Source organism: Monodelphis domestica, chromosome 3 (assembly GCF_027887165.1).
Source record: "Monodelphis domestica isolate mMonDom1 chromosome 3, mMonDom1.pri, whole genome shotgun sequence".
NCBI classification, from domain to species: domain Eukaryota; kingdom Metazoa; phylum Chordata; class Mammalia; order Didelphimorphia; family Didelphidae; genus Monodelphis; species Monodelphis domestica.
The window spans coordinates 33,307,162-33,335,117 of record NC_077229.1 but is presented as its reverse complement, the minus strand read 5'-3'; the positions used below and the strand labels follow the sequence as shown (position 1 = coordinate 33,335,117).

The following is a 27,956-nucleotide window of genomic DNA, read 5'->3' as shown; positions in this document are numbered from 1 at the left end:
TTAGGAAGATGGGTGAATTTCATGAGATTATGAGTTCTGTTTCAGATATGTTAACCACGAGATGTCTATGATATCCAAGTAGAGGTGGTTGATGATGGACAGTAGAGTGATAAAGGCTGGCTATGTAGATAACTCAGGAGGGCTGATATGAGCTCACTCTAGTCTAGTCTAGCACTTTTTTTTTTATTAAACCATACTATCTCTTAAATCATAGATATGACCACAGAACTAAGTTTGCAGTTAATCTTTGGCATTCCAAACTAAAATATTGAGCTTGTCCTTAAGTCAGTGGGAAAAAAAAGTTCGTAGTCCTGCATACTCTTTAGATTTAGTTACTTATCACTCATCTATGAAAATAAATCACTTTGTATCAAATTCAAAGGCACACTAGATGCTAGATTTGCACATTTACTCAAGTCAAAGAAAATAGAACTTTATATGGTAAAAAAGTTAATACTCCAACTCATATTTCCATAAGAATGAAAAATATCCCTAGCCAAATAGCTGTTGTGTGCGATTTTTTTCAGGGAAAAGGGGTGAAGGCATTTTTTTTCCTTTCCTTTAAAAAAAACAACCCACAACTCTCACCTTTCATCTTAGAATCAATACTATATATTGGGTCCAAGGCAGCAGAGCAGTAGGGTGAGACACTAGGGATTAAATGACTTGCCCAGGATCACACAGCTAGGAAGTGTCTGAGGCCAGATTTGAACCTAGGATTTCCTATCTCTAGGCCTGGCTCTCAATCCACTGAGTTACCCAGATGCCCCCTAATTTGAAACTCAGAAAACATATAAGCACTAAATATCACTTACTTTAAGGAATGAATGCAAACAATATATTTCTTTGCTTTCCATTAAAAGAAAAAATTTCCCTCTTATGCTTTTAATTTCTGAGACTGACTCCTCAACTAAATTTAACATCTAAGGATTTCAAAAGAATATATTATACAGAGGGCTTCTGGGTGATTTAGTGGATTGAGAACTAGGCCTTGAGATGGGAGTCCAAATCTGGTCTCAGACACTTCCTAGCTATGTGACCCTGGGCAAGTCACTTAACCCCCCCCATTGCCTAGCTCTTACCTCTCTTCTGCTTTGGAACCATTACACAGTCTTGATTCTAAGATAGAAGGTAAGGGTTAAAAAATATAGAACTATATAAGACCACAAAAGGGAAAGAAATCCAATGCAACTGTAGTAGAGGAGCCGTTTTCTTTTCAATGGGTTCTTCTAGAAATTGAATGTCCTTTTAAATATAGGATCTTATTTAATATATGATAAGTGGGGTTCAGAATTAGATGTATGGAGGCCAGTGGATTGGATTGTTTTGGGGAAGTTATAGTCCTTTTAATAATCTCAAATACTTGTTAAATGAATATTCTTTTGGAAATGGCATATGGTTGCAAATTATGGAATGTTATAGTCTCTGAAGAATGAAAGTTGAATGTCACCCAAAGGGCAATGGAGAAATTCCTGATGGGAATGAGTAGGCAAAAATATACAACCAAGGAAGAATTGTGCTGGAGGAACAGCATAAAAGATGTCGTTAGACTTATGGCCTGATTGGATACAACTTTATCACAAAATATCTCTGTGACTGTAGAAAAAGTCACTTAGCTTTTCTAATCCTCAGTTTCCTCATCTTTGAGGCTGTGATGCCAGTTTAGGCTGGTTGGATTTCATAAGCTTAGAAGTTATGAGCTGAAGTAGACTAAAGACTCTCAAATACGGGCACTAAATCTGGTACAAATATGGCGAGACTCCAGAGAGTGGACGACAGGCTGCCCAAGAAAGGGCCCAGGTTGGAAAAAGAGAAAGTCAAAGCTGTAGTGCCAATTAGCAGTGGGATCAGGCTAGTGTGTGGCTGCTGCTCATCCAGCCGGGGGAGATGGGGATACCTAGCTCTGAAGAAAGAGGAGGAGGTTGCATTTGATGACTTGTAAAGTCCCTTCTAACTCCATTGTGCCACAGTTTTCCTGACTCCAGGCTTAGTGCACAAAGAGCTGAGATTGGAGTCAGGAAGACTTAGCTTCCTGGGTTCAAATCCTGCCTCAAACACTTACTGGCTGTCTAACCCTGGGCAAATTACTTCACCCTCTTTGTCTCAGCTTTTTCCTTCATAAAATGAGCTAGAGAAGGAAATGGTAAAGTACTCCAAGATCCTTGCCAATGGGATCACAGAGTCAGAAACAACTGGAAAATGAATGCACAAAAAACTTATTGAAAGCTGATTATTTTTTGCTTCCTATGCCCAAGTTCTTTATGATTATTAGTCTTCATATAAGACCTGGTAATACTGTATGGAGGAAATGACAGTGGTTTGAATGAAGCAAACTAAAATGAGCTCCCTTTGGGAAGACAAAAGGTTCCCATTTGAGGTAAACTTACAAAATAGATCTTAGCTATCTATTGTGCAATTTAATACCTGGTCAGGGCCAATGCAGGTGCTCATGTACCCAGAACATTTATTAAGTTGGAATGATGCAGAGATTAGTATTGCCTTCAGGAATGAAGGTGACATGCAAATGAAGTGTGGCCCCATTTTTAAAAAATTTTAGTTGTGGCCTTTGTATTGGATTTTGAGATCTTGATTTAGCCTTTCCTTTGCATTGTATTTTCCATTTGGGTATATTGAACTAAGAAAAAAACTTGTTGAGTTTAAAAATGTTTCTTAAAAATGTATTTATTGATATCGTTTAGTGGTCTGGTATAATGCATAGAAGACTAATAACCTCTGGAACCATAAAGGCCTGGGGTCAAGGCCCACGTCTGGCTTTGTGTCTCTGGATAAGCCACTCAACTTCTCAATGTTCTAGGAAACTCTCTCAAGCTATAAAGTTCCAGAGAAGGTGCCTCCCTTCACTGGTAAAAGGTCTCCTCATCTTGGGAGTTCTTTATAGCTGTGGAATCACAGGTCCAGTTCCTATGGTTATTCCAACCTTTTGGATTCTATTATCTTCATTTACAGATTTATTCATTCTCCCTTTCCTATCCACCAGTAGGCAATGATATACACCTGTTGTCTCCTACTTTAGCAAAGGAAGGAGATACATTTTCTCATTTTTTCTCCAGGGCCTAACTTAGTCATGATGGCATTAGGTTTAATTATTTTTTTAAAGAAGTGGTGGTGATTGGGAATTAGCTAAATAAATTTCCCTTTTAAGAACTGAGGAGGAAGAAGGGTGAGAATTAAACAGGTTCTGCCAGTGTCCATCTTGTCTAATACTGTTTAATAATTGATGTCAATAATGTAGAAGAAAAACAAACAAATGGAAAGCTATACAGAGCTGAAAAAATTTAGATTGTGTTTATATAGTGCTTTATGGTATAGGACGGCCATTCTTCATGTTACCTCCTATAAAGTAGGCCCTAAGATGTGGGGAAAAAAATCAGCATTAGTTTTGACCAGTTGATGCCTATGTTCTCATCAAGGTATGCATGCCTTTCAAGGGTATAAATCACAATCTATTCATGCCCTGCCATTCTGGGTGACTCTTATCTGAGATTTCCTATAGATCCTCCAGTGTGTTGTGAACCATCCTAAAAAACAGTGGATGACACAAGCTGACCATCTCTCTCTCTCTCTCTCTCTCTCTCTCTCTCTCTCTCTCTCTCTCCCTCTGTCTGTCTGTCTGTCTGTCTTTCTCTCTCTCTCCCCTCTTACCTTTTTCCTTAGAATTAATATCAGTTCCAAGGCAGAAGAGCAGTAAGGGTTAGGCAACTGGGGTTATGTGACTTTCCTAGGGTCACACAGCTAGGAAGTGAGAGGCCAGATTTGAATCCAAGTCCTCCCAACTCCAGGCATGGTTCTCTATTCACTGAGGCACATAGCTGGCCTATCCTTTATTTTTATATTATGTATGGTCATTGGATAATAGTTGGAAGGGTCCTCACAGGTCATTTAGTCTAATCTCTTCATTTTACAGATTGAAGAAATGGAGGTCCAGTCTATGATAGCCACCTGACCTAAATCCCTTGCTGCTTTTGAAAGTTCAGTGGAGTTCTTGCTCTATGTCTAATGATGGACTAGTGAAGGTCAGTGTCACGTTCCCTCCTGATACTGATGATAATAAAAAGTCTAGAATCACAAAATAATCAATTTTGAAAGAATGAATTTCATAAGTCCCATGAATTCTAGGAGGAAAGAGATCAAAACCAAACCATTTCGCTATATACTACATATATTATAATCAAGTTAAAGGCCAAGATTTGGCTTCTTGGTGACTTTAATACACTATTAACAGGCAGAAGGAAAATACCTTCTAGAAATAACACATACTTCTCAAAAGGCCCTAACAATGTCTTTGTTTACCCATTAAATGCACAAGTGTTCTTCCATTTTTAACAAAAAGCCAAGGGCCCTCTGCTGGAAAGCTGGCTTAATGAGTTATTCAAAATCTTGAGTAAAGAGTGATGAACCTCAGCTGATGTAGAAAAATACCTGCAGTGTGAGGTCCCAACTACCTTACTTTTCTGCCTCAGGGGGAGGGAGTGCTAGGAGATAGAGCAGATAAAGCATTGGATCTGGAGTTAGAAAGATGTGAGTTCAAAACCTTCCTCAGAAAGGGTTATTCTCATGGTTCAGGGGGATGTTGATTCAGGAAAGGAATCTTAAATGGAATAATCAGCCAGGTAGAAAGAAAAATTGCCTCAGCTTTAATTTTGATTCTCTTTTCTTTGACCCACTTACTAGTTGTGGAACCCTAAGACTCTTGAACTCTCTCAGCCTTGCTTTTCTGATTTGTACAATGAAGGAATTGGCTCAACTGCCTGGTACTGAGGTCCCTTCTAGCTGCATATACAGAATCTATGCAGAGCCGATACAGGGTAAACTTGGTGGGGCAGGCACTAGAGCAGTAACTGAGGGGGACTCAGAAAAGGCTTCCTGAAAAACCTGATGCTTGATCTGAGTCTTGAAGGCTTTCACAAGGCAGCAGTGCGGAGGGAGCATATTCTAGGTCGAGGAGACAGCCAGTGCAGAGGGATAGAGATGGGAGATGGATGGGTAAGGGTGAGAAATGGTAAATAAGCCAGTGTGACTGGACTGTAGAGAAGTGATGAATAAAAAGATTGGAATGATTGAGTGATAATGGAAAGACAAGGTGAATTATAAAGAGGGATGAAGAATCGACAGTTGCCAACTCCTATGGAGGGCATTAAACTCGTGTAAGAGAAATTGCTTTAAAATGAAGATTACTAGCCATTACACAAGATTAATTAATAAATTAATTTAGCTATAAATTGCCAAAAAATAATTGAATTGGGTATTCGTTGCCAGTGGCTCAGAAGAACCATGATCAAAACTAGTCAATGGAAAATGAGGTACATGGGGCATGCAATGAAAGTGTGAAATACTGGAGGAGAACCTGTGAGCACCAATGAGGTCCATTTAGTGTCAAGAGAACTACAAGGAAGGTCCCAAGCCTATTGGGTGGGTCTACTGTGGTGGATTTAAGAGGAGCAAGGCTGTAAGTCCGGTTGCATAGGATGGGTAGCATGGATGAACTGTAGAAGAGGGTATTCACACTGATGAGCTCATGGTGCCACTGAGTAACTGACTTTTTTTTTTTTGCCAAACTTGAGCCAAAGAGCATCTAATGAATCAAAAGCAGGCAGAGTCAGAAGAACCAAGAGAACATGAATACATGAAGATGATAGTAATGTAAATAAAAGGAACTACCATGAAGTCAAATGCTAGTAACTCTAATGACCAATGTGGTCCTGGAGAAGAGATGAGGGAATACATCTTCCCCTTTTTGGAAGAGAGATTTGGGGATTGGGATGGGAGGGATAATGAGTAAGGAATGTTACATATATCAACAAAGGTAATCAATATGTCCTTTGTATTTGCTTAGCCATTTCTCCTTTGCAATGAAGGTAGATTTATCATTGGGTAAGTAGGTGGTGATGGCTATAATGGAAATGACTGCAATGTAAAAGCAAAAGGCATCAGCAAAACTTAGAAAAAAGAGTCAAAGCATCCCCCATTCGGTGAAAATTATTTTTATTGAAGCATTGAAATTAAACTAGAACATCTTATTCCCTCAAGAACAATTTCCTTTTTCTCCCCATGGAAATATGGAAAATCTTTTAAAATGTATTTTTTTTAAAAGAAAACATTATGATAGAATCATCATTGTAGCATAGATCTAGAAGGTACCTTCTGGTTCACCTTCTTGAGTCTAAACCTCTCATTTTTACAGATGAGGTACCTGAGAGGCCCAGACCTTGTATAAAGTCACACAGGGAGTAAGAAGCACTACTGGGACTTGAACTCAGGTCCTTGGTTGGGCTCCAGCCCATATTTGTTCCATTCACTACCCTGAATAAGCCAAGCAAAAATATTGGTCATTGCTTTGATTATCTGCTCAATTTGTACCTAAATAGCTCCTAAAGAAAGTTTACAGATATGGGATTTTTAGGAATACTGAAATCAATAAAAGGCTAATTCTTTTAATATAATGCAATTTTAGACTATCCATTGAAGGATTAGTAGTATAGATAATAGATTTTTGATTCTGAAAGAATAACAATAATTTACATGTGTGTCTGGGTACTGGGTCAGGGTATCCAAGTTGCCTTTCCAATAAGAATGTTGTAAAGTAGGTCACAAGATCATAGGATAATCAGTCTAGAGCTTGAAGAGATCTTGGAGGTCTTTGGGACTTGTCTCTTCATTTTAAAGAAACTGAGGCCTAGAGAGGTTAAAATAACTTGCCCAAGGTCACACAACTAGTAAGTGTCTAACATGGGATTTGAACCCAAGGTCTTCCCAGCTCCAAGCCCAACATCAGTAATCATTTGCTTTGGCTTTCCAGTCATTATTGGCTTAGGCTAATATTGAAATTCAGCTATTCTCTATGTATACATTCATTTCATATCAGTGGGGCAATGGTGCAGAATCATGAACTACATGGACTCAAAATTTACCATGTGAATGGCACATATTGATTGGTAGATGGCTATGGAAGGCTACCAGGCTCTTCTCTCTATAAGATAATCCTCTCTTTTGACTGGAAAAGCAACATGGTAAGGTCCACCTAAGAGGAAATGGAAGAATCTGAAGTTTCTTTTGTTAGCTTGGATGGATTGGACTCCAATCATCATGCTTTCATGTTAGGGTCTGGCAAAGACTTTTGTGAAAAGACATGGGCTTTAGGAGGAGAAATATGAAATCTGGATGCCAAGATTATTTTTAATGGACCTACTTAACACTTTGGGAAAGTGGAAATGTCCTACTAAAATAGGAGTAGCATGAACTCTTTAGCTGAGGCTCGTTTCTCAAAGTTGATTGGTTGCTAATACAATATAGACTCCGCCTCCCTCAGGGTTGTGAGTATGAGGTCAGATATCCCAATGAGAAGAAAATTCACTATCGTTATCTTGCTATTATTTTTATTCTTAAATTCCAGTGGATTTCTGAAATGTAATGGTTAACACATTTGCTTTGCAGGTGAAAGGTCCCTGGTTCAACTCCAAATGGAAACATGTTTCTGAAAAAGTCATATTAGGTGTGAAAAATGTACCAGCTCTGGAGTCTGAGGACCTTAGTTCAAATCCCATCTCTGATGCTTGCTACCTGTGTGATTTAGGGATAGCCACTTGACCTCCTTGGAACTAAGTTTCCTTTTTGGTAAAAGGAGACATTTGAGGACCCTTCTAGCTCCAACTCTTAGATCTTGTGACTACATTGGAATAGGCAAATCTCTTCATGGAAGTACCATTCTCAATGCCAATCATATATACAGGATTATTCTGGCAAGTGTGTGGAAGATGGATTGGAGAAAGGAAATATCAGAAGCCCAGAGCTCAATTAAGAGACAATTGTAGGGGCAGCAAGGTGGCTCAGTAGATAGAGAGCCAGGTCTGGAGATAGAAAGTCCTGGGTTCAAATCTGGTCTCTAACTCTTCTTAGCTGTAAGACCCTGGGCAAGTCATAAAGCTAATTGCCTGCTCCTTACCCTCTTTTGCCTTGGAATCAACTATATCAATTCCAAGGAAGAAGACAAGGTTCTTTTGATTTTTTAAAAAACCCTTACCTTCTGTCTTAGAATCAATACTGTGTATTAGTTCCAAGGCAGAAGATCTAGGTAATGGGGGTTAAGTGACTTGCCCAGGGTCACATAGCTGGGAAGTGTCTGAGGCCAGATTTGAACCTAGGACCTCTCGTCTCTAGACCTGGCTTTCAATCCACTGAGTTACCCAGATGCCCCCATAAGGTTCTTTTAAAAAAAGAGGCTAGATGAAAAGTGATGAAGGCCTGATATTAGGGGTTGGCCATGTGAGTGGTGACAAAGGAATTGATGCAAGAGGTAGTAGGGTGAAAGGTAGAATCTAGAAGAACTGATTTGATATGGTGGGTGAGTGACTAGGAAGGGAAGAGTAAATTCGAACACCGTGGCTAAAAACCTGGGTAAGAGTAAAAATGGTGGTGCTTTTTTAGCAGAAAGAGACAAAAAATAAGACAGGAGAATTTGTGAATGGAAGATAATGAGTTGTTTTGAACATACTGAGTTTGAGATATCCTTGGGGTTATCCAGGAGGAAATGTCTAATAATCATTGGTGAAATGGGATTGGAGTATAGGGGAGAGATGGAAGCTTGAAGAATAGGTCATAGCATCACAGGGTTGGGACTGGAAGGGACCTTAGAAGACAGTTCAACTCCATCATTAAGAGAAGAGGAAACAGAGGCAGAGAGAGATGGCATGCCTCACTCAAGATCATACCAATAATTAGAGGACAGAGGTGGTATCTGAACCCACATCATTCATGTAGTCCAAAGCCAATATCTCTTCTTTGTGCATCTGCACAATGGCCTTCAGTCACTGGGCTACGTAGTTCAAACAGTGGATGCCAGTGAGATCTCCCAAGAGAGTATAGGGAAGGAGAAGAGACCAGGAAGGAGTCATTGTGGTTCAAGGGTGTGTTGATCCAGCAAAGGGATAAGATATGAGATAAGAGTAATCAGACTGGTAGGAAGAGAACCACAAGAAAGCAATGTATCCAGAAAAGGTTGACTCCTATCTTATTTTGATTATTTTCTTTGCTAAGGTAAATGAGTTTTAGACTGTAAAGGAAAATACAGAAATGATCAATAGAGAGTTGATACCAAAGGTAGCTATTAAGATAATAAGAATGCACCTTTGCCATCTGATCAAATTCTAGGCATTCACAGTTGCCTTCATGGCCATTGGAAGAAATTGTTCTCATCCACTCATTCCACCAGGGGAAGTCTTCACATGCTTTGGGTAGACAAATCCCTAACTGATGGGTTTGAGGCCTTTCAGTTGCCCTCAGCCTGGTTTAATCAATCTGCCAAGATGGTTTACTGGGTTGTAGCTGCTGCTACCCATGCTATAGTTTCTTGGAGCCACAGTTGAGAGCTGGATGACAGGAGGACACCAAAGGTAGATGAGCATCCCTGAGGTATTAGTCCTCTCTGAAAACCCCATACACCTACTACCTACTAAGGTAATGATAGGATTGAAATCTTGAGTGATATTTGAAAGATGGTAGAGCATGGATGAAAGAACTGGGGAAGGGCAAGTGTCCTGATTTGAAAAGAAAGGGAAGTTAATAGAGTCTATAAACTATGGGCCAGCAAGTTTGACTGTCAAAAATTTTAAGAGGAAATATTAAAAGACGGGTTCGTAAACATCTAGAAGAGGAAATGATGATTGCCAAGTGTCAAGACCAGATCATGTTAGAAGCAGCTCATTTCCTTTTTTGATCATGTTGCTAGATGAGTAGGTCAAGAGGATGGAGTAGCTCTGAGCATTTGATACATTCTCTCATGCTATTCTCATCAAAGATGCAGAAAGGGCTGGGTTAGTTGAAGGTAAAGGTAGATTGGTTCATAATTGGCAAAAAGGCCAGACCCAAAGAGTAGCTATTAATTTAATTGCTCTATATCAATTTGGAAGGAGGTCTCCATTGGCGTGCCCCTGCTTGGTCCTATACTGTTTTAACATTTTCACAAATCATTAGGATAAAAGTATAGGTAGTATGTTTATAAGAACTAAAGCCAGCATAAAGCTATGAGAGAGAACGAACACACTGGATGAAAGTCAAAGTCTAGAAAGGTGTCAATAGATTGGAACACTGGATCAAATCCAATCTGAGAAAATTGCATAGGCTAAATATAAAGTCTTAAACTAGGGTTCAAAAAATCAATTTTAAATGTACCAGGTGAAGGAAGAATAACCAGGAGCGAGGAGTTCTGCTTTGGACACACATAGTCTTTCATCTAAAAATATATTTGGATGTTTTCATTGAATGCAAGTCAAATATTAAGTCCATTGTGTGAAGATCGAAGTTCCAATAGCTAATATGATCTTAGGCTGCATTAGTAGGGGGACCGAATATGAGAGCAGGGAGACGATTGTCCTGCTATATTCTGTCCTGCACAGGCCACATCTGGGCTACTGTGGTCAGTTCTGAGTATCTCCCTTTAGGAAGGACATGATTCATGTGGAGGGCCTCTAAAGGAGGGGCACGCTGAACACTGAGTAGCCTTGAGTTCATGCCCGTTTTGAAAAACTGACGAGTTTAGCTTGGAGAAGAGTAGACTTGGTCATGGTGCGGAGGGAGTATAATAGCTAGTCTCCAGTATTTGAAGGGTCATTTTGAGGAAGAAGGATTAACCTTGTTCCTCTTATCCTCAAGTAATAAAACTAGTAGTAGTGGGCAGAAGTTGCAACGTGCAGCTTTTATGCTTGATACGTCCAATAATTGGAGCTGCCCCAAAGTGGAAAGGGCTACTTCGGGGAGCAGTGGACTTGCCCTGAATGGAGGTCATCTTGAAAAAGCAGATGACTCTTAGGGGTCTTGCAGAAGGCATTCCTTTACCAGACAAGGGTTAGATGGCCTCCAAGGTTTCCTTGGCTTCTTACGATTCTATGATTCTCTTGTCTCCTTCCACTCATCTCATTGAATGCTCCAGTCTAGCACACTTTTTCTTCACATTTTAAGATTCCAGAAGAAGTGATCTTAAAGGTTAGAGTCAACTTGTAACCTTCTCCTATGCCAATTACATTTGACTCATATTATATATGTATATATTATACAATTCAGCTCATTTTGTTAAGTATTTGCTCTGTGAAGAACACTGGGCGAGCTCCTGAGGGAGATGCACTATTTAGAGAAATTCCAATTCACCAGATATTTTTAAAGCATTGAGTAGTGTGCTAGGAGCCAAGGGGGGGGGGGCTAACTATTTAGAAGAGATCCAGGCAGCATCTAGGATGGAGAGAGGGGACATGTGCAAATGACAAATACCAGATGTGGGTAGGGGACATCTAATTAACCAATGGCACAATTGCATTTATTGGCGGGAGTTCCCATGGTACATCAAATTTAAAGTCAGTGTAAACACCTTATAAACACCCCAGAGACGTGTCTATCATTGATAGGTGAAATCTGTTATTATCTGGAAGGAAACTGAGAAGTTTTCATATTTGAATTGGGCTTTAATCCAGGGTCTATAGAGTCTATAGGCAGATTTCATGGGATCCCTGAACTTAGATGGAGAGAAAACTGCCTTAAATTTTTTCCCCACTAATCTATGAATGAAATTTATAATTTCTTTCAATTACTTAAAAACATTCTAAGAAGGATCAGGGCCTCCACCAGACTTCGAAAGGAGTCCATGACAAAACGAACAAAAAGGGTTAAGACCTCTTGGGTTGTCTAACCTCTAACACCGAGGGAGGAATAATAGAAGATAAATCTGAAAATCTGGAGGAGTCCTAGACTTCAGGAGACGATGAACACTGGGCAAAGGAGTAAGTAAGCCAGCAAGTGTCTGAGGTTAGATCTGAACTCAGCTCTTCCTCAATTCCAAGAATAGGGCTGCATCCATTATGCTACCTAGTTACCCCAATATACCTTATTGTAAAGATGAAGGCCAAAGAAGGGAAACGCCCGCTGCTTGGTATGGAAAGAACAAAGACAACTGAAATCAGAAAGGAGAGTCGCCCATGTTTTATTTTGCTTCTTTCTGCTTTCTCTGCTTGGGAGAGGAACGTTGGGTATGGAAGGTACAGAACAAAAAAGGCTAACAGGAAGCCAATCCCCAAATGAAGGAAGATGCTAGGAAGAGAGCGCTATTCCCTGAAGCAGCCAAAATGATTGCTTACCGTCGAAAGGAAGTGCTGGTCTACCTTGGGAAGCGCTGAGAAGTTGGATTTAGAGGACCTAGATTGGAATTCCTGCTCTGTTACTTACTACTTCTGTAACCTGGGCAGGTCGCCACATCTCTGAGCCTCAGTAACCCTATTTAAGAACTTTATCATCTATTCATTCATTGATCTGCAAAATTAGAGCAATGGCTTGGAAGACTTGTAAGGTTTTTTTTTTTTTTCCCCCAGCTCTAAAGTGTTGATCCTATGCCTGGGGAAGGGCAAATGTTGCCCAGTTTTGTTTTTTTTTTTAATCCTTCTCTTCCACCTTAGAATCAATACTATGCATTGGTTCTAAGGCAGAAGAGTGGAAGGGCTAGGCAATGGGAGTTAAATGACTTGCCCAGGGTCACACAGCTAGGAAGTATGATTCATACAAGTTTTTTCTTTCTTTTTTTTTTTAAACCCTCACCTTCTGTCCCAGAATCAGTACTATGTATTGGTTTCAAGGCAAAATAGTGTAAGGTCTAGGCAATGGGGGTTAGGTGACTTGTGCAAAGTCACAGAGGTCAGAAGTGTCTGAGACAATATTTGAACCCAGGACCTCCTGTCTCTAGGCCTGGCTCTCAATCCACTGAGCCACCCAGCTGCCCTCCTCCCTACCCAGGTTTCTGAAGAGAAAATGGAATGGAGCCTGCCAACAACAGGGAAGTGATTTTGACTGATTTCCTGGCAAAAATCTAGACTATATCCATTAGAGAGATAATGAATGACCATTTAAACAGGCAGTAATGTTGACATAGGATTAGCATGATTTTTTTTAAAAATCAACAACGGATCATGCCAGAACAACTTTATTTCCTCCCCCCGCCCCCAGGGCCACTAATGTGACATATCTGGAGAATGTGGCCAATCGAGTTTACTGAGATTGATCTTATTTTATTTTTAAGTTTTATTGGTGTATTTGTTTTAAATGGTGCCATAGCCAGTCCTTGTTTTCATTTGACTTTCCCACTAAATCTTCCCTTGTAACCAAGCAAAATATCTGAGCAAAATCAAGTGACCCAGCAAATCTAATCAGAAAACTGACGACATTCTGAATCCATAGTATTTCATCTCTTTACTGATAAGAGAAAGCTCTCAGGGACAAGTGCTGATCAGTACAATTCATTAAAATTCAATTGAGTATTAAGGTTATTTTTAATTTATTATATACAGCTATGTGGCTCAGTGGATTGAGAGTCAGGCCTAGAGAAGGGAGGTCCTGGGTTCAAATTTGGCTTTGGATACTTCCTAGCTGTGTGACCCTGGGCAAGTCACTTGACCCCCATTGCCTAGCCCTTACTGCTCTTCTGCCTTGGCACCACAATACACAGTATTGATTCTAAGATGGAAAGTAAGGGCTTATTTAATTTATGGTATTATGGCCTTTGGGGAAACCATTCTTCTGCTGCTTAGTCTGTCCCTCAGGTTAGCTGTATTTTTAGCAGGGCAATTTGATCGTTCATCCTATTTTTGTGAAAAGGATAGAGACACGTGGAGTAGGCGATAATATTATTGAATTTGGAAGTAATTGAATGGCTGGATCCAAAGAGTAGTCATTTATGGTTCCATGAAAACATGGTAAAAGGTCTCCAGTGGAGTACCCCAAAGTTTGAAGCTTGGTCCTCTGTTATTTAAGTTATATTATGTTATGTTAACACGTCATGTTAACATCATACATGACATGTGTTCACATTTTCTGATTATGGTCAAATATTTTCATAAGGCTAAAATTGAATGACAAAAACAGGATCTGGGAGGATCTGGTAGAGCTAAAATATTGGGCTGAATATAAAATGATGAAATTTATTAGAGATAAATGTAAAATCTTACATTTAGGTTCATAAAAATCTTTGCCCAAAAGGGGAAGAGGAGAGACTGGATAACAACTCATCTGGAAAATATCATGGGGCTGGATTTGCTGAGTTATGAGCTCAATAGGATCAACCAGTGAGATACGGCAATGATTACTTTGCATCATTTTGTGAGGCGATACTGTTGACAATCTTCTTTTACTTTTTTTTTTAAACCCCTACCTTCCATCTTTGAATCAATACTGTGTATTGGTTACCAGGCATAAAAGAGGCAAGAGCTAAGAAATGGGAGTTAAGTGACTTGCCCAGGGTCACACGGCTGGGAAGTGTCTGAGGCCAGATTTAAACCCAGGACCTCCAGTCCCCTGGCCTGGCTCTCTATTGGGTAGCATTAACAGGGGGCAGAGCTTCTAGGGACAGAAAGGGATAGTTTTGTTGTATTCTGCCATGGTTAGACAATATCTGGAGTATGACACTCGGGTCTTAAGAAGCGAATAACTGATAGGATGTCCACAGAGGGGCAACCATGATGATGGACTGTGAATTCCTACCTCCTTTAGATCAATTGAAGGAAATGGGAATGTTTGATCTCAGGAAGATTTGAGGTGGGGAGAGAACAAGATAGCTTTGCTCAAGTATACAGAATGGCTATCATGTAGGGAAGATATTAGATTTCCTTGTTTAATCCAAGAGGGCAAAAAAAAAAAAGAGTGACGGGTCAAAGCTGCAAGGAGGCAAATTTAAGTTTGATGTAAGGAAAACTCCTTAACAATAAGAACTTTCCCGAAGTGTAATGGATGGGCCTCAGGATGCAGGGACTTCCCCTTCTCTGGGGATGTTTAGGCAAAAGCCACTTGGTAGTGTTGTAGAGGGGACTCTTTTTGGGATATGGATTGGATGAATTGGCTTCTGATGTTTCTTCTGCCTCCAAAATTCTGTGATTTAATCTCTCCTATTTAATTCTAGTTCTAGTTTGCTGTCCATTAGTAGGGCCATTCCAAGATAATATTTTTTCTGATGGACTATCCACTAAGAAGTCACTTTCTATGTATGATGCATGCATGCTTCATCCACTTTGATTTTTCTCTGTGGATGGTTAAGCTCCTTTCTTTTGGATAGCTAGGGATCTCACTGAGGAGGCTCCAGCTTGAAGGAATCAGCTGAGCTTTATTGACAAGCAGGAACAGATAGAAAACATAACCATCTAAAGGGAATCTCTCTCTTCAACTTCAACTCTGTGCGGGGCATCCTTCATGACAGAATTCATATCATTATGCATTTTTTGTTCCTTCCCATTAGACTGCGACATCCTTGGCGGTATGGATTGTCTTTTACCTTTCTTAGTAGCATCAGGGCTTGGCATAATGCCTGGCACATAGTAGACAATTAATAAAAACTTGCGACTGACCCGTAATCAGAGTATAGCTGAATATAGTTACGCCCAGTTACATCTACTCAGGAAACATATGACATTTCAGCACATATATGAAGTTCATCTTATTGGCAATGGGACCTTTAAGATTGAGGAATTCTGGAGGGTAATCAATTAACAAATAAGCATGTCCATGCATTTTATGTACATTTTAATCCATAGAAAAGTGGTTGTGGAAAACTGCCTGTTTCCTTACCATACTTTCATCAAGGACACCTTCCATACATGTGTAGGTCATTCTCATATTTTATAGAGATGAAAAAATAGATATGTGGGTTGGTAGTCAGGTTCTTCCTCTTCATTTGTTTCTGAGTGTGATAACATCATTTATGATTTTTAGATACCTTGAAAACTGGTCCCTGAGTGCCTTCAAAAACCAAGTTACCTCTAGCAGATTTCTTCTGTGTATACCGGTATGATTCAGATCTCTCTCTCTCTCTCTCTCTCTCTCTCTCTCTCTCTCTCTCTCTCTCTCTATATATATATATATATATATATATATATATATATATATATATATATATATGTGGGCTGCATCTTGTTGGAGGAGTCTTTATGACTGTGTCTTCTGCAGAATTAAACTGAATTTTTTTTCAATCAACTAATAATAAAATGTGTTGCCTTTGGCCAGCATATTTTTCTGTTTGGCTAGAAGATAAAAGTGTTTGCTGGTTGATAGTCTCTGTCTTTATTAGAATCCTTATTTTGGCATGTGCTTTATGTTAAACTTTTTCTTTTAAGCCTTTCCCTTCCATCTTAGAATCAATCCTGTGTATTTGTTCTAAGGCAGAAAAGTGGTAAGGGCTAGGCAATGGGGATTAAGTGACTTGCCCAGGGTCACACATATGTTAAACTTTTAAAAGAAATTATAGGTGGCTCAGTGTATGGAGAGATACCTGGGTTCAACTATGGACTCCTACCACCTAACTGTGTAACTCTGGATTAGTTACTTGACCCTGATCGTTTAGCCTTTACTGCTCTTCTTCCTTCCAATACATAGTATTGCTTCTAAGATGGGAGGTGAGGGTTTTTTTTTTTAAGAAATTATGATAATCAGAGCCACTATATTTACTTTTAGCCATGTGTCATTTTGCCCCTCTTTTCTTCCTCCTAAACTCTCTTGAAAATCTCATCATTTCCATTGGGTTTAATTATCATCTCTATGCAGGTGAATCCCAGACTATCCAGGCCTTATCTCTATCCTAAACTCTAGTATCACATTTTCAATGAGCTATCCTAGAAGGCACCTCAAACTCAACACAGCTGAAACAAAACTCATTATACTTCTTCCAAATTCACCCTTCTTCCCTACTTCCTTTTTTCTACCTAAAGCAGAGTATCTTCTCAGTGTCACTCTGTTTTGCCACCTTGGCACCATCCTCAGCTCCCCATCCTACCTTATCCCACACAACTTTTTAGTCTCATAGACTCTACATCCACGAAAGCTCTCACTTTTGTCTTCTTCCTTCTATTCATCTGGGCCACTACCCTAGTTCAGGTTCTTATCACTTCTTGCTTAGACTATTGTAATAGCACTCTAAATGATTTCCCTTTCAAGTTTACAATACATGAATCTGCCAAAGTGATATTCCTAAAGCACAGATTTGACTATTTCACTCCCCTGCTCAAGAAGGTTCAATGACTCCCTCTTGCTTGTATAGTTTGTTAAGATATGGCTAATTTCATTGTTTAAATCACCTGGTTCGGTTTGTTAAGCTATGGTCAATTTCTTTTTTGAAAAAAAAAATCACCTGATTCACCCTTGTTAAGGGATGGCCAAGTTTCTTTTTACATTTTTTTTAAACAAGTAGACTGATATGGTCAATTTCATTTTTTAAAATCACATGGCTCGGCATTTATAAACACTGTAGTGTGCTTCTCTTGTTGAAGAATTATTGGAGAAGGCTCTAAGGAGGCCAAGACTGCTGCTCAGAGTGGGTGAGTAGATGACAACAGAGAACAGAGATAGTAGAGCAGCCCAGTTCTGTCTCCTCTGCCAAAGAGATTGGCCTTTGGACTATGAAGGACAGTGGATAAAAGGGAGCCAAGGACCCAGGTTAAGTAAGGAGGTATCAAGAGATTATGTGGTCGCCCTTGATGAGTCCAAGTCACCTGCCCCACAAACATTGGTACTGAAAGAACTGGTAGAAGCTGTGATGGCCTTCTTTGAAAGATTGTGGAGAAGGAAAAAGACAGTTTAAGGCTGGCAGAAAGGCCCAGATTTGAAAAAAAAATGGAGCCTTCACACTAGAGTCCGATGAACTTGATATTGACTCTTGGCAAAATGCTAAATGGCAAAAAGAAAGTATTATTAAAGGGATAGTTGGTGAACATCTAGAAAGGGAAGTTGTTATTCCAAAGAGTCCACATAGTTTCATCAAGGTCATGGGATACTAACATTAGGATATTTTTTGATAGGGCCATGAAGGTTTTAGCTCAGGGAAACACTGTATATAGTTTATTTAGATTTTATTTTGGTTTCTTTTTTATGTATCATTAAATTTAAAAACAGCAATTATTTCCTGATAGACCTGTTCCCCTCTGATTTCTTCTTTGCAACAAAGAAAAGAAATTAAACAAAACTGGTCAGGAAAGCAGCCATATCTCAGTGTTGGCAACATTTTGTACCTCCTATCTATTGAGGATAGGGAGATAGGATTCTCCATCAAAGACCAAGACTGCTCATTGTAGTTGATTAGAGTTCAGCAGCTTTTCATTTCCACAAAAGCCTTCCTTCCTTCTTTCCTTCCTCCTCCCATTCTCTCTCTTCTCTCTCTCTGTCTCTTTCTTTGTCTCCGTCTCTCTCTGTTTCTATGTCTCTGCCTCTCTCTCTTCTCTCTCTCTCTGGGCCTCTGTCTCTTCTCTCTGTCCCTCTCTGTCTCTGTCTCTCTCCTTTCTCCAAACCCTTACTTCTGTCTCAGAATTGATACTAAGTGTTACTTATCAGTTGCAGGGCAGAAGAGCACTAAAGGCTAGACAACTGGGGTTAAGTGTCTTGACTGGGGTCACGTGGTTAGGAAGTGCTGGAGGCCACATTTGAACCCAGGACCTCCTGCCTCCAGGCTTGGCTCTCTATCCACTGAGCTACATAGCCGCCCCTTGAAATGCTTTCTTGATTCTCTTTTCATCACTGGGCATCATTTCATACAAGTCTTCCCATGTTCCTTTGAATTCCTGATATTCAGTTTCTTAAGAGTGCATTCGTGTGTTGCGATCTGTTCAGCCATTCTTCAGTTTCTGGGCACTCCTTTGTGCTGACAGTTTTTTGCTATCACAAAAAGTGTCCTACCATGATTTTGGGGCACATATTTCCTAGACTTGGCAATAAAGTTTGTTCCCCCCATCCCCAAGTTCATCATGTTCTCCTTGTGGAAAAGATGGAGAGATATCCAAGGGCTTTCCTGATTGTCTTCTCTTCTGCAGCAATCACTTGGGGTTTATTTATTTGCTTTTGTAGTATACTTTTTTGTATACTTACTAATCTATAACCATGGGGATCCCCCAGTGGAATAGAGGCTTCTTGAGTACTTCTTTTGCCTTTGTATCACCAGTGCCTATCTACACAGTAGGTGCTTAGTAAATGCTCGCTTTAATTGAGTTCAAGCAAACAATACTATAACTTGGTAGATTCAGAAATGGATGAATAACCAGACCTAGAATACTGACTAACAGTTTGATATCAGTTTGGAAAGAAGTCTCCAGTGGAGGGTCATAGGGATTTGGATAACCGAGTCAGGACAGGAAACACCGATTTTGACAGGCTAGAATATTGGAGGTCAACTTTAGTAAAATGGAATTTAATATGGATTAATTTCAAGTCTTGATAGGCAGAACAGTGTAATAACTAGAGGTCTAGCCCTGAAGTCAGGAAAGGTCTGGATTCGAATGCCTATTAGTGAAAAGGTAAATCACTTAAATTCTTAGTGCTCCAGGCAACTCTTTAAAACTAAATTATAAGTGAGATGTAAATCTGTACTAGTAGAGCAAATTTCTCCCCTCTCCCCCCCCAAAAGGAGTTTTATTTGTGGGTTGTAAAGATCAACATCACATATACAAAGTGGTGGGAAGCATGACCACATGCCAGTTTGTCTGAGAAAGACCTGGGGGGGTTTAGGGGACTGCAAGCTCAATGAGTCAACAACAGCTTTCTATAGGAGGCGAGTGGGCTAATGGATTCTCTGGTGGCACTAACACAGAGGTCTGGTGTCCGGGCCTAGCTGGAGAGGTTATTGTCCAGATCCACTCTATCCCAGTCAGCTCCCACCTGGGGAAGTATGCACTTCTGTGGGTCACAGTTCAGTAAGGGCACTAATGTCCAGAGCAGAGCAACCAAAATGGTAGAGGGTGTTGATTTAGAGCTCAATGAAGACTGATCTATTGGTGAAACTAGGGCAGTTAGGCTTAGGTTGTGGTTAAGGGGCCATCAGAAGGATCTTCAAGTGTTTAAAGGCCTGTCCTATGAAAGGGGGATTAAAGATTTTGTTTGGCCTCAGAGGGAAGAAAAAGGAACAGTGGGAGGACAAAAATTCTTTGAGGAGAATCTCTCAGGATTCCCAATATCGAGCTACTCATTCTCTATTTTCTTGTTTTAGTCTTTTCTCCAGGGATCTATCAACTTTATCTTTGGACAACAGATGGCTTTTGTTCAGGAAGGGTTGAAGGCCTATAACTTTAGGGCTAATACTTGAGAAAAGGACTGCCAGTGTGAGAGCTTGGTAGTAGGTTTCTAGATCTGATTAGGGTGGTAAACAGGGAGGCAACAAAATTAAGAAAGGTTGTAAGAAGTAGATGAAGAAGATGGAGAAGTCTTCACAGAAAGAACTGGCACCCCACACTGTCATCCAGCCTAGGGGATTCTCCAACTACTATAGCTTCCTTTGATTTCAAGAGTGCTGTTGAGGAAACAAGCTGAGATGCCAGTGACTTGAGCTACCCTTTCATAGGATGCAATCTGGAGGGTGCGTTGGAGCATGGCCCACAACCTACCTTCTTGTGCACGACGGAGGAACCGGAATTAATGATGCCTTCATCATCATGTGTCATGCCCACTTCCAAGCTGCTCTCATCTAGGACCTCCTGCATGCTGTTGACACTGCTGCTCTGACTGCCCGTGCTCACAGACATGCTTGGAATGGAGTGGTTGCTGCCCAGGCTGTCCATATTTATGCTCAGGCTTGTCCCATGTTCACTGTCCTATAAAAATCGGGCATTGGAGTTAAAAGAAAAAAAAACAGAAGAACACTGGAGAGAAAAGTGACAATCCATTGACCGAGCTATTAAACCCACTCAATTCTGCAGTGCCAAGTGGATTTTCTGCCAAATCTGCAAAGATAAAACTTTTTATGTAGTGGCCTCACTGCCTCACGATTTCTAGGCATCTCAGATCCACTTGTCTGTCTTCCCCAGAGGCTGCTCTGGACATGGGTCGTAAGGTTCCAAGAACTGCCGGTGGAGGGCTTTCTCCCTCCATGCTCAGCAGTCTTACTGATATAAGCAAAGCAAACGAGGCCAAGTCTGTAGGAGGATGCCCATAAGGCCTACTGAAATCCGCCCCCCCCCCCCCACCAGGAGGTTTGTGATGAGGCCTACAGATCCTTCGGGACCCCTCCAGTGGCCTAAGAAGAGCTTTCAGGGACTAGACAATTATAATGACTGACAACAACCACAACAACAGCTGCCATTTTTATACTACTATCAACTTTATGGAAGGCTTTACAAAGGCTATCTCAGGGGCAGCCAGGTGGCTCAGTGGATAGAAAGCCAGGCCTGGAGATGAGATGTCCTAGTTTCAAATGTAGCCTCAGACCCTTTCTAGTTGTGTGACCCTGGGCAAGTCACTTAACCCCCATTGTCTAGCCCTTACCACTCTTCTGTCAGAACCAATACACAGTATTAAGTCTAAGATAGAAGGTAAAAGGTTAAAAAAAAGTGATCTCATTTATCTTCACAATGACCATAGAAGATAGGTGGTAATGTTATCCACATTTTATATTTGAGAAAACTGAGGCACATAGAGAGTAAGTGACTAGCTCAAGATCACACAGTTAGCTGTGTCCAAGGCTGGGTATAAACTGAGATTTATAGAAGTCTTGTCTTTCTGTATCACAACCCTGGTGAATACACTCAGACCCATTTCAGATTCAGAAACTGTGGCATGCAGAGGTAAAGGGACTTTCTAAGGGATGGTAAGGATCTGGGTCAAATCTTGACTCCATGTTCTTTGTTCTTTCCATCATAACAAATGCTTATCGAGTGAGTACAGATCATTTCATTTATGTGTTTGTCACTGAGTATCAGGAACATAGAAGGTGCTTAATTCATCCAGCTATCTACCTGAGTCTCTCCATCTCTCTATCATCTATCTATCTACGATGTATCTCTCTATCCATCTATCATATTATCTGTCTTGTCTATCATTTATTTATCATCTGTCTGTCTTATATATATCTATATATCCACCCATTTTATGTCCGTCTATCTTTCTGTAATCCATCCATTCATCTATGATCTATGTACCTTTCTATCTATCCACTCATCACATATCTATTTATCTGTCCATCCATCTATCATCCATCCATCATCCATCCATCCATCCATTATCCATCCATCTATCCATCCATCCATTGTCCATCCATCATCCATCCATCCATCCATCCATCATCCATCCATCCATCCATCGTCCATCCATCCATCCATCCATCATCCATCCATCCATCCATCATCCATCCATCCATCCATCATCCATCCATTGTCTATCCATCCATCATCCATCCATCCATCCATCCATCCATCCATCATCCATCCATCCATCCATCCATCCATCCATCCATCCATCCATCCATTATCCATCCATCTATCCATCCATCATCCATCCATCCATCCATCCATCCATCCATCCATCATCCATCCATCCATCCATCCATCCATCCATTATCCATCCATCTATCCATCCATCCATCGTCCATCCATCCATCCATCCATCCATCATCCATCCATCCATCCATCATCCATCCATTGTCTATCCATCCATCATCCATCCATCCATCCATCCATCCATCCATCCATCCATCATCCATCCATCCATCATCCATCCATCGTCCATCCATCCATCCATTATCCATCCATCGTCCATCCATCCATCCATCATCCATCCATCATCCATCCATCCATCCATCCATCCATCCATCCACCCATCCATCATCCATCCATTCATCCATCATCCATCCATCTTCCATCCATCCATCCATCATCCATCCATCTTCCATCCATCCATCCATCCATCCTTCCATCCATCCATCCACTCTCTCCACTGCTTAGTTAAACTGATCTTCCTCCTGTTTCTTAGACTCACCCCCAGCCCACCCCTGAGTCTCATCTTCTTTCTCCATGGCTATGCCCACACTGCTCCCCCTGTGTGGCCCTTTGTTTCTTCATCTCCCTAGTTTCCTTCAAAACTGAGCTCAAACACTGTCTCCTATGGAAAGAAGCCTTTCCTGACCCCGCTGACGGCTGGGGTCTTCCCTTTTCTTGCATTTATACTGTGCTTTTGTGTTGACCTCTGCTGGGGCTTGCTGCCTCCCCTGACAGAATGTGGTTCCTTGCAGGCAGGGATGGTTTTACTCTTTGTACTTGTATTCCTAATGCCTAACATATGTGACTCCTAATAAATGTTGGTTGATTGATGGTCTACTTTGTGTAAGATGCTGTGGGAGGCACTAAGATCAACAAGCAACAGTTACTCGCCATTTAGAATGTGTAGGAGCAGGATGACATGAACACAAACCAGGTACAATATGCATTAGATCATTGTACCTTGCCTAGAAGCATCTGAGGCTGGATTTGAACTTGGGTCTTTTTGATCCCCAGTTTAGCACTCTATCCATTATGATTTTTCTTTAGATGGATTTTTTCTATGCTTCACTTAGGCCAGAGGCTCTTACCCTTTCATTGTGTCATTTGGTAAAATCTATTAAATGTATTTTTAAAAATCACAAAGGATTAAAAAGGAAACCAATTAAACTAAAATATAGTTATTAATATATTTGTGTGTATATAAATATATGCATCTCTATATTTATGTATTTCTATTTATATGTATTTAGCTATTTAAGATTAATATTTATTTTAGAGAAATATATTTTGTGTAAAACATATTTATAGGAATGAATATATTTTCTATTTAAAATAAAAAAAATTATCTCTATCTATTTAAAATAAATAAATAATTAAGTAGTTTGAGTAGTTCCTAGTTTAATACATTCTGCTTTATAGTTCCAACAGTTTGCCTCCTTCCTAACTCCAGGTCCATTATGCCATGGCCTCGTTGTGAAGATGAGGACATGGAGGTGGAGAGAAGCCAAGTGACTTGCCTACGCCAGATTTGAACCTAAGCCCTCCTGACTCGAGGTCTGGCACTCTATCCACTGAGCCACCTAGCTGCCCTTTCTATAGTCTTAAGAGAGTGATGTGGAGTCACTGAGAAAGAAGTTAGTGAATTTCCCAGTATCTCACAGCTGAGAAGTGTCTGAGGTCAGATTTGAACCCAGGACCTCCTATCTCTAGGCCTAGCTCTCAATCCACTGAGCTACCCAGCTGTCCCCTCTATAGAGTGATGTGGAGTCACTGAGAAAGAAGCTAGTGACTTGCCCCAGGTTAGCATGTGTGAGATGTAGGACTTGAATCCAGGACTTCTTGATTTCAAGGCTGGCTATCTGTCCCTCTTCCATTTGGCTGAAATACACTGATCATAGCAGACGTTTACTAAATGTCCATGTGAACTGAACTACAACCGATAGCCATGGAAGACCACTTGGAAGTAGGATTGGTATGAGGGAGAAGCTGGCCTGGACCTCACTATTTGCTCTGATTGATGTACAAAGGGATTATATAAACGTGAATAGAATAAACCCTTCTCACTTCTTTTATGGCCTAGTATGATTTTCCAAATTCAGATTTTTGTAACAATGGGAGGCAGCATGGGGGAGTGGAAAGAATGTCATTTCTAGAGACGGAGGATTCCGGATTAGATCTGGCTTTGGATACTCGGTACTCGCGTGACCCTAGGCAAGTCACTTGGCTTCCCACCAGCTTGGTTTCCTCTTCAGGTGGACTTGGGAGTTCGGAAGACCTCAGTTTGAATCCTTCCTCAGACACTCTCACTGTGACTCCTGGACGAGTCACTTAACTCCTCCCAGGGCCAATTTCCTCATATCTAAAACAGGGATTGCAGGACAGCTAGGTGACACCAGAATGCAGAGAATGCCTGGCCTCGAATCAGGAAGACTCATCTTCCTGAGTTCAAATCTGGTCTCAGACATTTACTAGCTGTGTGATCCTGCTCACCTCAGTTTCCTTATCTGTAAAATGAACTGGAGAAGAAAGGGAAAACCACCTCAGAATCTTTGCCAAGAAAACCCCAAATAGAGTCATGAAGAGCCAGGCACAACTGAAATGACTGAATAACAAAATGGGGATAATATGAGTAGCTACTTTCCAGGGTTGTTGTAAAGCAAATCATTTCACAAACTTTAGAGCACTTAAAAAATATTCGCAATGATGGGTGATGACGAAGGACTAAATGGCTTCTAACGCCATGACCCACCCAATGGATGGCTCTAATGGATGGATCTAAAAGAGGAAGATCAAGATGGATTCACCCTCCACTTGGAAGGAAGAACGCTTATCACTGCTGATGTTGAACATAAATGGGAGACAAGTGCAAATCAGAGAAAGGCTCTTCTCCTGGTCCACCCCATGACTAGCCAAAGCTCTGAACCCTCCTCCCTACCCCGCCAAGGCTGAACCTACTTCTTCCTCCTCCTGTGACTCGTTCAAAGGCCCATTCCGTGCCTCTTGGAAAAGGATTTTCTTCATTTTCCGATATTGTAAGTTATCCAGCTCGCGAACTGCATCCTTTGTCCTCTGTATGAGGTCAATGAGGACCCGTAGGGGCCGATCTCGGCGTACAAAGTCATGCTGAATGAAGGATAAAAAGAAGCAGGGATGGGTGACCGCAGAACATTTGTAAATCTCTATATGTAAATCTCTCTCTATAGAAAATAAACACAGTTCCTTAGGGCAGTTGCATAGGTTTTTGTGGATAGATGCTGTCTCCCACTCAGCATGCAAAAAGCAAATGATAATGATGATGATTTTCTTCTTTTCCTCCCAAACCATCTTGAGTTCTTGATCTAGGATTTAGGTTCAAATGGCTCAGGCTAATTTAATCACACTGAAAAATCGAGAACGCTAGATGGTGGCAAACCTTTTCCCTCCCTCGTTCCCTTTCTGGATTCGTAGAACAAGGGCAGGCCTTCCAACAAAGAGGAACTTTTCCCACAACTGCTGTGAAAAACCTTTTTCATTTTCATCAAGGCCCAGGGGTAGGGGGGATCATCCTCTTCACAATGCCTTTTATTTAATTAATTTATTTTTTAAAAAAACCCTTACCTTCCATCTTTGAATCAATACTGTGTATTGGTTCCAAGGCAGAAGAGCAGTAAGGGCTAGGCAATGGGGGTCAAGTGACTTGCCCAGGGTCACACCACTAGGAAATGTCTGAGGCCAGATGGGAACTCAGGACTTCTTATTTCTTAGGTCTGGCTTTCAATCCACTGAGCCACCCAGCTGTCCCCTTATTCCAATGAGCTAGACACCTTGCTAAAGGTTTGGGATTCAAAAAGAGGCAAAAGACAATTTCTGCCCTCAAAGAGCTTACAGTTTAATGGGGGAATCACATGGAAACAATTTGGTATAGAAATAATAATGATGATTATTATAGAGAGCCTGCTGGGTTAAGCACTTTACAGCTATGTGATCCTTACAACAAGTTGTGTGTGTGTGTGTGTGTGTGTGTGTGTGTGTGTGTGTGTGTGTGTGTGTGTGTAGAGGCTGTTATGATCCCTGTTTTATATCCCTATTTTATAGATGATGAAATGGAGGCAAGCAGAAGCTAAACGCCATAGCCAAGGTGATGGGAGTGTCTGGCCTGAATCTGAATTCAGCTGAGTCTTCTTGACTTCAGGCCCAATGTTCTGGGTCAATTTTTGGATGCCTACCAGAGCACAGCCTCCCTGAGGACAGCTTGCTGGCTTCCTCATCTCTGTTTCTTCTAGGCTGGCTACCGGAGTACCTCAAGCATAGTAGGTGATCGAAAAAAAAAATCAGTGTAATTAATCCGAATGTTTAAGAAATGAAAACACTAAACTAAGCACTTCAACCGGAGGTCTACATACCACCAATAGACAGAGGGGAAGAAGTAATTATGGCACGCTACATTTATTTGATGGCACCGAGAGAGAGTTGTATAAGAGCCCCTGTTAATAATTCTTGTTTTCCAAGGCCAGTGGCTTCAGAGTAAAAATAGATGAGATGCAGGAAGCTACCCGGAGATAAAATGGGTCAGTAAAAGTTAGCTTTAGGGTAGAGAAAGCTGAAGAGGCCATGCACACAGTAGCGTAGTAACCAGAAAACCTTAATATGTCATGAAAAGAATCCATCAGTTCTACAGTCATGACCTTGGGTGTCAATGGATTCACTGACTGATATGTCTTCACAAAGGGAACAGAAGGGCTTCTGGGCCCCCTGAGGAAGGCTTTCTCAATCTCCCTTAATCTTAGTTCCCTCCAACTATTGATTATCTCCAATTTATCCTGTCTGAAGCTTCTCTTTACATAACGGTTTGCATGTTGACTTCCCCCTTAGACTATAAGCTCCTTGCAGGCAGGGACTGTCTTTTGCCAGTTTGTGTATCCCCTGCCTTTAGCACAGTGTCTGACAAATAGGAAGCACTTAATAAATGTTTATTAAATGAATAGCATCCGTGAAGGAACCAGGAAAATAAACATATCAAGGGGTCGTGTGATCAGGAAAGCAAATGAAGGGCTCAGGCAGAGGGTTCAGGGACACAGATGTGCTCACAGGCCATTCCCATCTGAAGACAGATATAGATTCTGACTTGCACATTTAATCAGAAGGCCAGAATTAAAAGCTATTTGGGGAGTAAATGGCTATTTTTCTCCAAAAATGGCAATATACATATTTTGTTTCTGATGTACAAAAGTAGGAGATGATCATAAGCATGGTTGAAAATGACTTGGGCTAAGTAGTGGGAAAGCAGTTTTTTTTAAACCCTTACCTTCTGTCTTAGTATCAATTCTAAGACAGAAGAAGGACTAGGCAATCAGAGGTAAATGACTTGCCCAGGGTCATATAGCTAGGCAGTGTTTGAGGCCAGATTTGAACCTAAGACTTCCTGATTTCAGACCTGGTGTGCTATCTACACTGCTACCTAGCTGCCCCTGGGAAAACAGTCTTAAGGCAAAGGTTATTTAGCAGGATTATTATTATTTTCTTCAGTAGTACTTTAACTAACAAAGTAAAATGCAGAAAGGTGGTTTCTGAATTACCATAGAAAATAGATAAAACTAGGAGTTGGTGTAGTCAATAAGCACTTATCAACTGCCTACTATGAGCCAATCTTTGTGCCAAGCCCTAAGAGATGGTAAGAGACCTTTCATCTTTAATAAGCCCAAAGATCTGTGTTTCCAT

General features: G+C 40.7%; 1 protein-coding gene across 1 annotated transcript in view; it reads right to left on the bottom strand.

Annotated features, from left to right (window-relative positions):
- TAOK3 (TAO kinase 3) overlaps positions 1-27,956 on the bottom strand; it is a 234,314-nt gene that overhangs the window by 69,796 nt on the left and 136,562 nt on the right. Inside the window, 2 exon segments of the mRNA XM_007490318.3 lie at positions 20,394-20,600; positions 25,215-25,382. Coding sequence (XP_007490380.2) covers positions 20,394-20,600; positions 25,215-25,382 — 375 coding nt within the window.